The sequence below is a fragment of the Carcharodon carcharias genome, chromosome 21 (genome assembly GCF_017639515.1).
Source record: "Carcharodon carcharias isolate sCarCar2 chromosome 21, sCarCar2.pri, whole genome shotgun sequence".
NCBI classification, from domain to species: Eukaryota; Metazoa; Chordata; class Chondrichthyes; order Lamniformes; family Lamnidae; genus Carcharodon; species Carcharodon carcharias.
Window position 1 is genome coordinate 73899931 of NC_054487.1, and position 16620 is coordinate 73916550.

At 43.0% G+C, this 16620-nt stretch overlaps 1 protein-coding gene across 3 annotated transcripts in view; it reads right to left on the bottom strand.

Moving 5' to 3' along the window:
• Positions 1–10698, bottom strand: part of lrig3 (leucine-rich repeats and immunoglobulin-like domains 3) — a 62380-nt gene extending 51682 nt beyond the window's left edge. Inside the window, exon 1 of one of the 3 annotated variants that reach the window (XM_041216249.1) lies at positions 10465–10698. In XM_041216249.1, the coding sequence (XP_041072183.1) occupies positions 10465–10682 (218 nt within the window). In that variant the 5' untranslated portion in view covers positions 10683–10698. Of the gene's footprint in view, positions 1–9554; positions 9587–9875; positions 9908–10464 lie in introns of those variants that run through there. The other 2 variants (XM_041216251.1, XM_041216250.1) reach the window with 2 other exon arrangements.
• Positions 10699–16620: the final 5922 nt, after the last annotated feature.

Sequence of the window (16620 nt, forward strand, 5' to 3'; positions counted from 1 at the left end):
ACTATCAACTCTTTTCACAAATTTCAAGGCTGCAATTTAAAATCTCTTTCAGCTGTATCTGTTCCAGTAGAAAATCATCCCAGCATCTTAACTTTTTCCTCATGACTACAGTTTCATATTCCTGATATATTCCTGATAAATTTATTATGTGCATTCTCAAAGGCATTAAAGCCCTTTATACAACGGAGCTCTGACATTTACGAAGTACTTAGGTGATCTTATTTTGTTAAAATTCATCATAACTTCTACTCTTTCCCTATCTGTAAAATCCAAATATAAACAATTTAATATAAATACAGATTACAACTTAATATAGTATGCAACTATGTGGTCCATAAAGTTTGGATGTCCCTAGAACGAAACATACGCTCACTAATCCCACATAACTATTTGGACGTGCTATTTTAGGGTGGGCTAACAACCTGAAAGTACAGGTCACTCCTTTCAGGAGTACAGGTGACATTTAGGGTTTAAAAAAGTCTCCTGTAAGGCAGCTAACAAATGCAACACTTGTATTTGTGTAGTGCCTCATCATTTGTAGTGCCTTCTCAAACCATAATCACACAATGAATTACTTGTTGGCATTTGCTCTTCGTTTATTTTGCAAGTAAATTCTTGCTCGTATCATACATCTCCTAAATTAATCAGTCTAAAACAAAATGTTAAAAACTATTGTTACAAATGAATACACAGATGACAGGATATTAAAAAATAACTGAGTTGCCTCCAAAGGCAGATCTGTGATATTGTCTGATGAATAACTGAGCTATATAGAAGATTTAGAGCCCTCATTTAATCCTTGTTCTGTCAAGTGATTTGGGGTTGGATTTTTGTGGAGTTGGGAAGAGCCTGGATCCAGTTGAAGAAAAGAAGGGGGTATGATTCACAGGAGGGAAACTAAACTCAGCAGGGCCACATGAGCTTAGTGCTGAGTTCAAACAGGCCCCATTTTAGCTGTTGCAAGGGCCTTAACTTAGCATAGGAGTCACAAATTGACACAACTAAATGCTCCTGAAGGGCAAAGAAGATCTGTTTAACTGCCATGATCTGAAGGTTTTTAAATATCCCACTCTAAACTTCCTGAGATCTGCCCATGGTGGATACTGGGTGAGTTGAGATGCCATGGGGGGGGCTAGGAGACATAAGCTGCCACAGAGCTTATATGGGGTCATGGGGGTTGGGTAGAGGGGACAAGGGTTTAAGGGCCTAAAATCTTCTAAACCAAATGGAACCAAATCCCAGAGAACCAAGGCGAATCTTCTAACCAGCCCACCTTGGCACTCACCCTCCCCCACATCCTCCTAGCATTTGCTTCTGTGGTCAGCGGGTCAGACTTCATCCCACAATCCTCCTCCCAGACTGAAAACCTTGCGATTTGAGGCATTTGTTCCTGAGGTGAATCCAGCATGTCAGGAGATTTCCCGACTCAAGCTACGCACCTTGGAAGCCAAAATCCAGCCCTTAATTTCATTGAATGCCACAGTGGATTTGGGTCAGAGTTTCCATGACTGATGACAATGCCAGCAGCATCTGTTACATATATGAATTGGTGGCTTAACTATCTACCAAGTCATTATCAGCACTTACTCATGAATACGATAGGTTAAGATACCAAAGGGTTACCATTCATATCAAAAGGAGGGGGGAGGAGAGAAAAGAGAAATAAAAGCAAAGGTAATTTTGCTTTTTGGCAATTTGGAACTTAAATACAAGCTGAGGTGGGAAATACTCAATCACAAGATGTAGACTGTAGACATAGATTAGTGGTTTTATCAGTAACCTGAGTATTTAACACAAACAATGCACTTGGAAACAATTACATGTTAATTACAGAATAAATCGAACAGCAACCAAGTATGGTTAAATGTTACTATGAATTTGTAAATAATCTACATTAAAAGATGTCTGTTCTGGAGGCAACTTCAGATGTTTGTACAAAACATAAGAGCAGCTGATTGCAGACAGGCAGATCTCCCATCTGCAAAGCTCCACTGTGTACACAACTCAGTGTACAACTAAGCTTTTGGGTCAAGGCTAGCTAGCTCTTGCAATAAATGAGGAGCCAAACTTTGGTGTGCATTTGCTGTGTTTCCATATTAACAGCAGTGCCCAGAACAGCATATATAAATTCTCTCCCAACCTAGAACAAAATAGCGAGGAGCAGTGCACAGAACTGAATCCCCCAGTGCACTTGATTCTTGGATCCTGCTTTAGTTCAAAAGTACTTTTAAAATCTTCACAAAAAAGTACTTTCAGATATATTTGTGATCGCATAATATAAGGAGTTTGGTACATTGAAGGGTAATGAATAGTTAAGTCAACAGTTCATAGTTACCCACCTCAATTAGCTAAGCCCAGTTCTTGTGCTCTCCATTTTATAAAAAAACTATTTCTCATGCTTGTTTGAAAGGTGTTAACAAAGAAAGTAAGGAAATAGCCCCAAAACAAACAGAACAAAACAACCGTCACTTGGAAGAAATTAATACCTCCATATATTCTTCCTGCAGGGAACTAAGGCCACATCGTGACCCAGTAAACAATCTGCACCTGGGGTAAATACTGGAGGCCAAAAGACTGTAAGGGGCTAATTTCATAACTCAGGAGAATTGCAAACTGCACTTGTGTTACAGGATAGCAGTTTTGCCGTTTAGTCATAGGTATATAGGGCCATTCCTGCATTGCGAAAAATTTAATCCCATAGTTAAAATATCTGCATAAGCAAAACTAAATAGATTTTAATCAATACCATAGTGTGGTAGATCTGCTAATTCAGCAAAAAAAAAAGTGCTGGGAAGGGAGAGCAAAGCATTAACTACTTTAAGACACCAATACTGAGTGACTCATAAATCAATCTGTATGTTAAATGTTTTTGGTCTGGATTGTGGAGAAAAGCAGCTGTGGAGAACAGCTCATCGCCATGTGTTTTCCTGGCTGCCACAGCAATAAAATCAGTTTTTTTTAAACTGGATCTTAACAGTTACTGTGCTAATTTCAGGAAAAGGATGACTGTTCATACCAAACTTTTTCCTTCTACATGCTATACTTATTTTATTGTTGTGCCAGAAGATTGCCATTCTTAGGGCAGAAATTTCGCCCCGTTTTGAGGCGGGGGTGGGTGGGTGTGGTGGTGGTGGTGTTGCACGGGGGCGGGCGCGAACCCAACCAGTCTGCACTGCCATTTTACATGGGTGGGCCAATTAAGGCCTACGCGGCATGACGTGCACCCGGCAGCGCTGTGCACTCCCTGTGCGGGTGGGCAAGGGGGATTCCCCAAGTCAGGGCCTGCGCTCTTTCGTGCATGCGTGCAAAAGAATGCAGAAATCTCCGAGGCACACAGGTCCCTTGGAAATTAGTTTAAGGTTTAAAAGTTTAAATAAAGAAAATATTTTAAGTCAGGTCCCCTCGTGACAGTATCACATGAGCTGGGACATGTCAAGCAACATTAATGAAAAAACTTATTTAATTTATAAACCCTTCATAAAGCCTCATCCAGCCCGTGGATGAGGTTCCATGAAAAATGCAAAGGCCGCCTGGGCTCTTCGTCTGCCCACCAACCTTAAGATTGAACGGGCTGCTCAATTAATAACTTTAATTGGTATTTAAAAGGACTTAATAGCCCTTTGACAGTTTGGCGGGCACGCAGCCGACTCGGGTGCACGCCTGCCGAACTGAAAGTCTGAATGACACGCCGTGACGTCAAGACAAACGCCCAACATCACTGCGCCTCATTTTATGTGTTGGCGAATGGGCCCAGCCCCTGCTTGCCTACCCAAAAATTCTTCCCCAAGTGAATTTGTGCTGTTTAGACAGAATTTTGCTGAAGGGTTTAATAGCGGGCCATGGATTTATTTGACCATTAGTAGAAACATACAAGGTAAATTAATGCTAATTGTGAATGTAAATCTAAACAACTGTTAGAATATCCTAAAAAAAATCATGTCAGTTCAATGTTAAGGTTGGTGGGCAGATGAAGAGCCCAGGCGGCTCTGTAAATTAGCAAACACACGCTGGAGAAATTCCATGTATAACTGATAACAAATATTACTGATAAAAACACAAAAACTGCGGATGCTGGAAATCGAAAACAAAAACAAAAACAGAATTACCTGGAAAAACTCAGCAGGTCTGGCAGCATCGGCGGAGAAGAAAAGAGTTGACGTTTTGAGTCCTCGTGACCCTTCGACAGAGTTCTGTCGAAGGGTCACGAGGACTCGAAACGTCAACTCTTTTCTTCTCCGCCGATGCTGCCAGACCTGCTGAGTTTTTCCAACAAATATTACTCCTTGATAAATCAGTAGTGATCTCATAATCATAAGTCTTCGTGTGCTTGCTGTGTTGAATAGCCACAGCATAAAGATTACAAGTAAAAAGCCAGACACCACAAGCCTCTTTTTTTTGAAGACTGAATATTCTCTCTCTTCCCAACTTCCAAAACAATAATACATAAATTATAAATAATTGTTGATTCAGAATGATTTCAGAGCTATGATCTAATCTTAGAAATTTATCAAAAGCTTGAGCTTTGCCCTCACATTTGCAATCCCCCAATTAGATTATTGTCTTAGCCAGTCCCAGATAATTATTAGTTCAATTTAAAACCATGTGTGGTCTGAGAAGTGATTTATTTCTGCTGCAATTAATTATTTAGTCCTATTGTTTGTACACACTTCTATCACTTGTTCCCTCATTATCTAGTGTGAAGCTGCTTTTATGCTAGGCTACATGCCCTGCTAATGCTGACTCTTGACAGGGGTATGCCGCAACCCACTGGCAATCCAAAGTAAACTTACCAGAGACACTAGGAAGGCCCTTATTGTAAAACTCTAAGCAAGAATTGTCTGATGTGGCATACTATGTTGCATGGTCTTTTCACCAAACATTTCACATTTATTGTCAAACACAGCCACTTAAAAACTTTATGTTATGTGGATCGAGCATTAATAGACCATAGAAAACAAATGGCATGAGGCATTACTACTTTACTGTCTCACATTTTACTAGTTACGCATCCACTGGATTTGAATAAACTTGTACAGAACAGACCCTTATATATGATAGCCAAAAAAAATGCTACAGCCATTTATGTCTATTTTTTGGCTGAACAGACCTAAAAGATCAGCTAACAAGTAAAGCCAACATTAAAAATAACCAATTAACTATTTTTTTGGTCAGTTTAGGTTGTAATTATGGTTTTCATTTAGAAGTACTTCTCCAAGCAGAAGTTAATTTTCTCCACGTTTTTATTTACACTGCAATTGACAGGTGCTGAAGTATTTAAAGCAATTATGACTGTGACCACAGCTTCAAAGAACAAATAAACCAGTCAAACAGCAATCCACTGACAACAAAGAGCTAATTCAATTCACTGAAAGTTACTCAAATGCCAACACAAGTTGAACAGCTCAGTCTTCAAGAGTGTGCTCTGAAAAAAAAAATCTCATTACGACACAGTGCATATTTTGGCACTCAAATTTAATTTCTCTTTACTTCCCCTACAGTTTTCTTCCTTTACCCCTCCTCCCTGAAAGCAGCAATTCACACTGAAGTAGTTCTATGGCTGGCACCAACTGTCTGATGCCAATACACAAGGCTGACCAACATGCTTTTTAACAAGAGCTATTTATCAAAGAAGTCATCACAGAAAACGAGATCCTAGCCTCCTCAGGTAACACATTTGCACGTTCAGAAGGACTTAATGAATACCAATCAGGAATTGAAGCAAATTGATTTTCCCCTTCTTAAAATAAGTACACTAAGCCAACTGCAGACCATCAGCGAAGATCATGCAATTTATCAGGCCAGAGACTTTACAATCTGTGTGGCAACTTGAATGAAATTCCCTTCGAGACAACAGCCTTGACTCCACTTCCCTCAGGAATCTGGTATGCTGCGACTCCGGGAATTACATTATAACCACTTAGCATTGGTGTAAATCACTGACTGTATTCAAGTAGAGACTTAGACCGTAGATAAAACTGAACTAGACTAACATGAAATTGTACTGGAACTGATTTATACATAAAACAAAGCATCAGGTAAATGTTCATGAGGTTCGAAACTTGATTCCCAAATGAAGGAGCTTTTATTTTTAAATTCTCACATCAGGGAGTTCATCAATTAAATGTTCCATTTTTTTCCACCTTACTCACTTTTGCACGTAATCTGCTACCAGGATGACATTTTTGTTAGACATTGGAATTGGCTCCTTTTCATTTTACACTGTGTGGTAAAGGCTTGCTCAGTGCCTTGTGCTGAGGGTCTGGAATAGGCTGGGAATCTCAATAAATTGGGAATTACTGAAAAACTTTTAATTCTCCCTAAATTGCATTTCTGTTCCAAGTTAATAACTGTCCAAGTCACTTGCATATAGAAAGTTATTTAGCTTGTAACCATGAAAAATATTCAACTTTCCTCATTCTAATTGTGCCTGCTGCTTATCGGTCATAGAATGGTGCTGATAATGGTCAGGAGAATTTTTACAGAGTAGAATACCTTTTCCAATGCCTGCAAAAAGATGAATAATGGTAACTGAGTCTCCGTAACACACAGTCTAACCTGCACCACACCCCCCACTGAGCTTCTTCTCAGTCTTTAAAAGTCTCGTCAATCTTGTTTCTGACCATTCTTATGCCATCTCTGCTAACTCGCCCATTGCAGTGCTTCATAAAGGAGCTAGAGAAATGCTGTTGAAGAAAATAAATTATTGTGCTATCATTTGACAGACTGTATCAAGCTATCTTGGGAAGTACATTGTGATCAAAATAACATCTGATTTTATTGTACAATACATTGAAAACATCACAGCTGATTGCATGTTGGCACCAATACTTTATTGCCAACTCAACTTTTACTTTTTAAACTGTACTTTTTAAAATTTATAAATAGTACTTGGTTCTCACAGAGCACTTAAACTGACAAATTTCAATGCCACAAGGTCCTGAGAGAATGAGGGAATCGTGGAAATTTTAAATTTTCATGATGCTTCCACAACTATAAGACACCTAGCAAAATATAGGGTTGAATTTATGCTGGTTGAAAGGGAGCCAAGTTAATATGGTGATACATGGGGGTGTCAAAAGTGAAACTGGTTGCCAGTGTCTGCAGTGGCCAGTAATGCTAAATGATGGATATTAATTCAAAGGGATGTGGATAGGCTAAGTAAATCACCAGAAAGGTTACAGATAAATTTCAACAAGTGTAAAATTATGAGATTATGTTTAAGAACAAGAAGGTGGATTTCCTGAAGACTTTGGTGAATAGGTTAAAACTGTTGGTAAACAAATAAATGTTGAGATGTGTTACAAATGAGAGAATTGCTAAAGGTTAAAAAGATGATGGTGAAGTATTTTATGGCCATAGTGGGGGGCATCTTTAGTGCTGAGGTTTAATTTCAATATGTGTAACAAAAGGAAAGGCAGAAGGGAGTCCAGAATGAGAATTCCAAAGCTGATTCCAGAATTTTAAGATTAAGTTAAAATAATCTGTCTTGGGACTTCATTCTTTGGAAATAAAGAGATGGGGATGGATAATCTTGAAAGAGGTCTATTTAAATTTGGCCACAAAATTGAAAAAGGAGAGAACAAGGAATAAGGTAATAGTTATCAAAAAGGTGGTTCAGGTAACTTTTTTTTGGAATGGGGTGACAACGTTGTGTAACAGATTACAAACTAGGATGGCTGAATAAAAAAAAAACTATAACCCCTCTAGCAGGTTAAGAAATGAAAGAATAATGTCCACCTGTTCAGGTGGACATAAGAACCAATAGCACTATCCAAAGGAGAGCTGGGGAGTTCTTCCAGAGTCTAGACAATACTTACTTCATTTGAGCTTTAAAGGGCTTAGCTGTGTACAAACTGACTGCTGTGTTTGTCTATTGTATTTCAAAAGTAATTAATTGGCTGTGAAGTGCTTTGGAATATCCTGAAGACATGAAAAGCACTGTCTACATTCAAGTACTTTCTTTGTTGTTATTAGGAAAGGGATTAAAAAAAAATTCCAAAAGCAATTCCAAAATCACAGCAAGGACATTAAAGGAAGATTTCATTGTTTTTTCAATGGGCCAATGATATGTTGTCTGAAGAGTTGTTATATTACTCCATGTGCACAAGGCTAGCTTCAGGAGGACAGTGAATTATATGAAACACTTCCTCAAAACAACCTCAACACAGCCTATTGCTTTCTTCAGGAAACATTTGATTGCTAGTGAATATGCTTAATAACTATTTACACTCTGATAACATTAACACATGGCTTGGTGTAAACAGAAGAGATGCTCACTGATATTTGAACAACTGGCAGAACTCTCTAAAAGGTGATCACAGCATGTGCACCAACAGCATTGCTAGTACTTGTTTACACAACTGGAAACTATTCACAGATGCTTTTCTCATTAACGCTTCTCCACTGACCAAGAGGAGCGTTTGAGTAAAAATCCACATCTCTGAAGTGACTGAAATAATGGAATAATTCAAACATGACTATCCATGAGCTTCATTATTAGCTCATACTTAATACAAAAAAATCTACTTATTATCTTTCAGAAGACATTACTGTGAAGCAATTCCAAACTCCTAAATATTATGAACACATTTAATGGTTGACCTGATGTTGTCAAAATGAAACTCTAACCACATAAATTAGAATTTGAGCCACTTTATCATGCTTAACAAAACTTGGAAAAATTAATTTCATGTTTGGAAGGAGCTGGTATTTTACAGCAACTAAAATGAGGCATAATAAAATGTATTATTAATAATAATTGTTCAATAATAAAGGAAAGCTGGAATCCAAGTTTGATCCAACTAAACCTCAATATCTGGCTCTAAACAAAAAGTGCAATGTTAGAACTCACTACGAGGTGAAAAAAAGAACAGCTCAATGTGTATTTACCCAAAGAAATTCGTTCACTTTCAATGTCAGACAGAATATACTGGAACCTATTATTTAATATGTAACCTATACAAAGTTTAGGCATTTTAATTTGACAAAGGGCACATTTTCTATAAATTATGTAACTTATTTTGGAAATCTGTTGCATTTATTACAATTTAATCCTTGGAAGTTATTCATTCCATTGGCATTCAAATGTTTGAAAAGTGTGTTAAAAGAGCTAGTCAAGTATTGTGAATAAGGCAGCGTGACCTCCAGATGAGCTAATTTAAAAGGAATTAGCCACAACTAATTGCAAGTTTTCCTGCTTTGTTCAACATTTAGACCCTTTTCAGCACATGTTCAAATGTGATTGGAGAGTTGCAAAACTTTAAGAGAGTGTCTATCCCTTGATTTCTTTAATAGTTTTATGGACAAAACTATACTATTAATATTACTCCAACTACCACATAATCCTTCAATTAATTTTTCCCTCTATTTTCCTATCGATTTCTTTGTTCTATATTTCTTCCTTCTGGGGACCTTTGCTCCATTTGGACACAGTTGGGACATATGTACCGTCAGCACTCTGGTACTTCATCCAGGGGGCCCCCGTTCATATTTGAGTCTATATAAACTATTCCACTGCAGAAAGCATCACAGACCAAATACAATTCTGTCCTCACCCAATATTCCACAGCATGTGCATCCAGAGGTATCCAGATAATGATCAGAATTATGAACCCCAGTAGACTTTCCCCCACCAAACCTGGGCCACAAAATAGCTATCACGCTGCACCTGGCTGAGATCAGAGGTCTCAGATCACACATCGGGATCATTTGGGTCTATATAACTCATGCAGTTCCTAAGTTAACCAACCGTGCAATTGAGGAGACCGTCTTGAATAAACTTGCAGCACAAAATCCTAATTGCGACAAATTTTGGAGCAGAATTTAACGGGAACACTTTGACTGCATTTGACCTATTCCGAGCGCAAATACCGTACCTGATTTTAAAAGCCATCTGCAAAACCAATACAATCTAAAGGCTGTTGCTGAATGTAGTTATTGTAACTGGCTTGTGTTATGGATGTTGGTACCAACTATTTTAATTGGACGGCCACCAGAAAATGCATTTCTAGAATCAAACGCAGACGCAGCAAGACTCCTGGCACCACGATCCATCATCCAGACCTCAACTCAGCCACAACTTTGGCAGACCCATTCCAAATCCTTTCTTCCCCTCCACCCACCGATGTGGCCCGTACTGTGTGCAAGAAGGAGGGAGAGAGAGAGAGAGAGAGAGAGAGTCTGGACCCAACGCCGGAGGAGTCTGACGACCCCCCCTCCCCCCCCCAACCTCCAACACAAAAGCTGGCAGCCTGGAAAAGTTGCTGGAACTCCGGAGAGCAAAGTTGCGGTGCGGTGACTATAAAATATAACTTAAAAAAAAAAAATGCCCGCGACTGCAATCGCATCGCGCTGAGCTCCGCTTCTCGGTGCGCGCGCGCGCGTTTTGGAAGGTGCGGAAAGCGAAGCAAAATAAATAAATAAAAATTAAAAATAAAATAAATAAATGAATAAATAAATACTCACAGGCGGACGATCCAGCTGGGCAGCGGGGCCGGCGCCCGGCTCAGCTTCCTGCGGCTGCAGTCCAGCAGCTGACCCGGGCACGAGCAGCGGGCCGGGCAGGCGCGAGGCGGCTCCAGGGCAACGGCGTTCGGGGTCCGGGCGCCCAGCAGCGCGAGCGCTCCGCTCAGCAGGAGGAGCGCCGCCGCCGCGCTCACCGGCCGCTGAACGATCGGAGACATGGTTTATTCACCACCACCACCACCACCACCACCTCTCCTCCTCCTCCTTTTCACCGTTTTGTTTCCTCTCCCTTTCGCGCTCGGGGTGCTGGAGATGGAGGACTGGGGGAGAGGGGGGCGGGGGGCGGTGTTGAGGAGAGAGTTGGGGTGGGGGGGGGAGAAGAGGGAGCGATGTTTTCCTACGGTTCAAAAACTTTCAAGCTTTTCAACCCAAACGGAAGGTGAGGGAAAACAACGATCGGGAAGATGGTGGCGGCGGCAGCTGAAGAAAGTTGGTACGACTATTTTTTCCTCTCTCAACTTTTTTGATAAATCCCACTCTATCCCGTTCGCCCCTCTCTCGATTCACCGCAGGTAGAAACAGCGACGATCGATATCGTCTCCTTCGCTCCCCCGTGTGAAGAAAAATCTCCACTCGGCCGGAGCCGCTCCGCCCCCCTGGGCGGCCCTCATTGGACAGCGTTCCTCCCCCCACGTGACCAAAACAAGGCAAGCGCTTGGCGTGCAGCAAACCTCCTGCCCCTCGCCGCGGTGGTTTCTGGTTGCTGGAGTTTCCCTATGGCGCTAGCGGCCGTTCATTGCCGTCAGCGCGCCAGCACGGCGGGGACTACAGTTCCCAGCCTGCCGCGCGCGGTTGCTGGCGGACTGTTTGCTGCCTTGAGCTTGCAAGGCGCTGGGAAGGCACGGGCTTGGAGTTGCAAGGGATGCATTGCCAATCTGATATACTGACCATGTTATCTGATGCTCATACTGATCGGGAAGATGCAGGGCGTGTAAATAAAGCTCCTCAACAGTCAACAGTGGCGAATTGCGACATGCATTATACAAGGACGCTATTCAATTATATATAAAGCTCAATAGATTGTTTGCAAAATTGGTGGTTTGGACTATATGTGTACTCATAGGGCCCTTTCTCTTACAAAAGCAAAATACTACAGATGCTGGGAATTTAAATTAAAAGGGAAAATGCTGGAAATACTCAGCACGGACTTGATGAGTATGTCCAATATTTTCTGTTTTTAATCCCACTTTCTGTTAATTGCTTAGTGCTGTAATGGAGCAGTGGTTAATGGAACTTTTCCCAGCAAGAGTTAGCACCTTCAGGAGAGCAGTAGAGGAAATGGGAAATCAAAAGCCAATCAACACACAAGAGTCATGATTGTGAGCAGGGAACAGTTTGCACCTATTTGCCAAAGGCTGTAGACTTGAGAAATTAAGCAAACACTGAAATGTATAAAAGCAAAATACTGTGGATGCTGGAAATCTGAAACAAAAACACAATGCTGTAAAAACACAGCAGGTCTAGCAGCTTCTGTGTAGAGAAAAAAACATTTCAAGATTCAAGTCTGTATGACTTCTTCAGAGCTAAAGGGAAGTAAAGATGTGATGAAATTTATACTGTTTAAGGGGGGTGGAACAGGTGAAGCTGGATGGAAGGCCAGTGATAAGTGGAGGCAAAGGAGAGGTTGCCAGAGATGTCATGGACAAAAGGACAAAGAGGTGTTAATGATAATGGTACTGGCTGGAGGAGGTGCTGATGGTGGCATTAAGGTCAGAAAACAGAATGTGATAATAGCAGGACAAGGGCAAGCACTCTGGAATGAACAACATGAACAAGTGACAGATAGCCCTTTGGGGGTCAGGGGGAATGTGGGGAGGTGGGGTTGGGGCAGGGACAGTGGTGGGGAAAAAGATTGAAAATAAGATACAAGATGGTGATAAAACAATGAATAAAAATGAAAATAATTTTTTTAAAATATGGATAAAAAAACTGAAAATGAATATTGAAAAAATGGGATATAAAAAGGGGTGAGAATGGAAGAGAGGCTTTATGGTCTGACGTTGTTGAGTCCGGAACGCTGTAAAGAGCCTAATCGGAAGATAAGGTACTGTTCCTCCAGTTTGCATTGGGGATGTTGAAATGGCAAGCGACAGGGAGGTCCGGGTCATGCTTGCGGACAGATCGAAGGTGTTCTGCAGAGCAGTCACCCAGACTGCATTTGGTCTCTCCAATGTAGAGGATACTGCATTGGGAGCAGCGAATGCAGTAGACCAACTTGAAGGAAGTGTAAGTGAAGTGCTGCTTTACCTGAAAGCAGTGTTTGGGCCCTTGGACGGTGAGCAGGGAGGAGGTAAAGGAGCAGGTATTGCACCTTCAACGATTGCATGGGAGGGTGCCGTGGGAGGGGGACGAGGCGTGGGGGTGAAGGAGGAATGGACCAGGGTGACCCGGAGGGATCAGTCACTACGGAATGCTGACAGGCAGGGTGAAGGGAAAATGTGTTTGGTGGTAGCATCGTGCTGGAGTTGGTGGAAATGGTGTAGGATGATCCTTTGAATGCGGAAGCTGGTGGGGTGAAAAGTGAGGACAAGGGGGACCCTATCATGGTTCTTGGAGGGAGAGGAAGATGTGAGGGCAGAAGCGCAGGAGGTGGGTCAGCCACAGTTGAGGGCCCTGTCAACCACAGTGGGTGGGAAACCTCAGTTAAGGAAGCAAGAAGACATGTCAGAAGCGCCGTTTTAGAAAATGGCATCATTGGAACAGATGCGACGGAGGTGAAGGAACTGAGAGAATGGGATGAAGTCCTTACAGGAAGCAGGGTGTGAGGAGCTGTAGTTGAGGTAACTGTGGGAGTCGGTCGGCTTGTAGTGAATATTGATGAACAGTCTATCACCAGAAATTGAGGCAGAGTGGTCAAGGAAGGGAAGGGAAGTGTCAGAGATGGACCATGTGAAGGTGATGGAGGGGTGGAAATTTGAAGCAAAATTGATAAAATTTTCCAGGGCCAGGCGTGAGCATGAAGCATTACCGAAACAGTCATCAATGTACCAAAAAAAGAGGCCCTGACCCTCAGCTTTTTTCAAACCCACTGTCTCCCGCAGCTACCTTGACTACAACTCCTCACACCCTGTTTCCTGTGAGGACTTTATCCCATTCTCTTAGTTCCTTTGCCTCTGTCGCATCTGTTTCAATGATGCCACTTTCCAAATCAGCACTTCTGACATGTCAAAAACAAAAACAGAATTACCTGTTGAAGGGTCATGAGGACTCGAAACGTCAACTCTTTTCTTCTGCGCCGATGCTGCCAGACCTGCTGAGTTTTTCCAGGTAATTCTGTTTTTGTTTTGGATTTCCAGCATCCGCAGTTTTTTGTTTTTATTTTCTACTTCTGACATGTCTTCTGTCTTCCTTAACCGAGGTTTCCCACCCACTGTGGTTGACAAGGCCCCCACCTGTGTCCAACACATCTCCCACGTCTCTGCCCTCACACCTTCCTCTCCCTCCCAGAACCATGATAGGATCCCCCTTGTCCTCACTTTTCACCCCATTGGCCCCTGCATTTAAAGGATCATCCTCTGCCATTTCCGTCAACTCCAGCATGATGCCACCACCAAACACACCTACCCTTCACATCCCCTGTTGGCATTCCATAGGGACTGTTCCCTCCAGGACACCCAGATCCACTCCTCCATCACCCTCAACACCTCAACCCCCTCCCACGGTGCCTTCCCATGCAATCGCAGACGGTGCAACACGTGCCCCTTTACCTCCTCCCTCCTCACCGTCCAAGGGCCCAAACACTCCTTTCAGGTAAAGCAGCGCTTCACTTGCACTTCCTTCAAGTTGGTCTATTGCATTCGCTGCTCTCAATGTGGTGGTCTCTACATTGGAGAGACCAATGAAGACTCTCCTCCATCCTCACCCCCTTTTATATCCCCTTTTTTCAATATTCATTTTCAGTTTTATTTTTTATCCACTTGTTTTTATTTTTTTTAATTTATTTTCATTTTTACTCATTGTTTTATCCCCACCTTGTATCCTATTTTCAATCTTTTTCCCCACCACCGTCCCCTCCCCCATCCCACCCCCACAAGGGCCATCTGTCACGTGTTCATGTTGTTTTTTCCAGAGTGCTTACCCTTGTCCTGCTATTATCACATTCTGCTTTCTGACCTTAATGCCACCATCATCATCTCCTCTAGCCAGTATCATTATCATTAGTACCCCTTTTTCCTTTTGTCCATGACATCTCTGGCAATCGTTCCTTTGCCTCCACCTGTCACTGGCCTTCTATCCAGCTTCTCCTGTTCCACCACCCCAAACAATATAAATTTAATCACATCGAAATGTTGACTGTTTTTTTTCTCTCCACAAATACTGAAATATATATCTTTGTTTTTACAAATTCAGTAACACACCTTTCATTGGGAAACATGTATGGGGGAGTTTTAACCTAACTTGTCAGGTGGGAAACCCATGGGGTCTGGTGGAATGCTGATTTTCTTGTTGACTTCAATAGAGGGTAAAATCAGATGAGATGTAGAAACAAAGCACATTTTGATTAGTTCCCTGACTAATTAAGGATACAGTAAAATTGCATCCATTAGGTGGTGTTAATTAGCAGGCTGAATTTTCCCAACCTCGTTGTGGAGGAAGGAGAGACCAGAGTTGGGGGCTAGGAAAATAGGGATGTGTTGCATTGGGAATGTGTGACAGGGTAAGTTTCCTCAATCTGTAGAGAGTGATATGGATAGAGAATTGCTCAGCTACCAGGAAACAGAGATTAAGCATAAATGGGTCATTTTCGGTTTGGACGGTCTGAAGGGTGGAGTGCCATAGGGATCAGTGCTGGGTCCTCCACTATTTACAATTTATGTTAATGACTTGGATGAATGGACCAAATTTGCTGATGACACAAAGATAGGTAGGAAAGTAAGTTGTGAAGGGGACATAAGGGCACGTAACTTGCATGGAGTAAAAGGTCAGATTACCACTTCACTCCTACTTGCTTACCTGGAAATGAAGCCGTTCCTTTCTCATCCGACCATCTGACTCAGGCCAGGTGAGAATAGTGTAATGCAGCAGATTTCTAAGCCTTCTGTTGAGATAAGGAAGCTGTGCCCCCCTTTTTTACAACACTAGCTGCTGCAAAGCAGATAGTTAAAGGTCCAGCCACTTTGAGAAGCCAGTGACAATGTAAGTTTGTAAGGTCCATTTGGGATTGGGGGGCCATTGGGTAGTCGGGTGTGGGGTTGTCAGGGGGTATGTTGGATTGTTGGGAGGGGGGGTCGGGTGGTCAGTGGGAGGTGGTGAATGGGGTAACCAGGTGGTCAATATGGGTGTGGGAGCCAAGTGGTCAGAGGGGTGGTCATTAGAAAAGTGGTCAATGGTGGGGGGGGTGGATGTTGGGAGAGCTAGTGGTCAGTGGGGGTGATGGTGTCAGGTGGTCGGTTGGGGTTTGTCCGGTTATTGGGGAGGTGGTCAGTGGTGGGGAGGTTGGGTGTTCAGAGGCATGTGGTCAGCGGGGGTTCAGGTGGTCAGTGGGGGGGTTTTGGGTGGTCAGTGGGGTAGCTCGGTGGTCAGTAGGGGGTGTTAGGTGGTTAGGGGAATGGTCAGTGGGTGGGATCAGGTGGTTGGTGGGGGTGTGGGGCCGAGTAGTCAGTGCCCCCCACCCCCCCCCCCCCCAACAACTGGTGGTCAGAGGGTGGTCATTGGGGAGATGGTGGGTGGGGGTGGTTCTGTGTTGAGAAGGGCAAGCGGTCACTGGGGATTTGGGTAGTCGGGGGGGTTGGGGGTCAGGTGGCCAGTTGAGACTTGGCCATTGTGGGGGGTTGGTTAGGGGGGTTGAGTGGTGGGGATTTCAGGTAGTCAGTGGGGAGGTGGTTAGTTGGTGGGGGGGGGGGTGCATCAGTGGAGATTGGTTAGCATGGGCAGAGTTCAGTGTGATGTGTCCAATGGTCATTGGGCAATGGGGGCGTCAGGTGGTCAGTGGGGTGTGACTGGGTGGTCAGTGGGGGTGTGGGTAGGGTAGTTGGGAGAGGGGAAGGCAGTCGTGGGGGTGTCCCATGGGGTCGGGGATTAGTCGAGGGATCCCTTGGGGGGTGGGGGGGGGTCAAGGGAAGTGATGGGAGTCCTGTGGGAGGTTGGGGTGGGAGG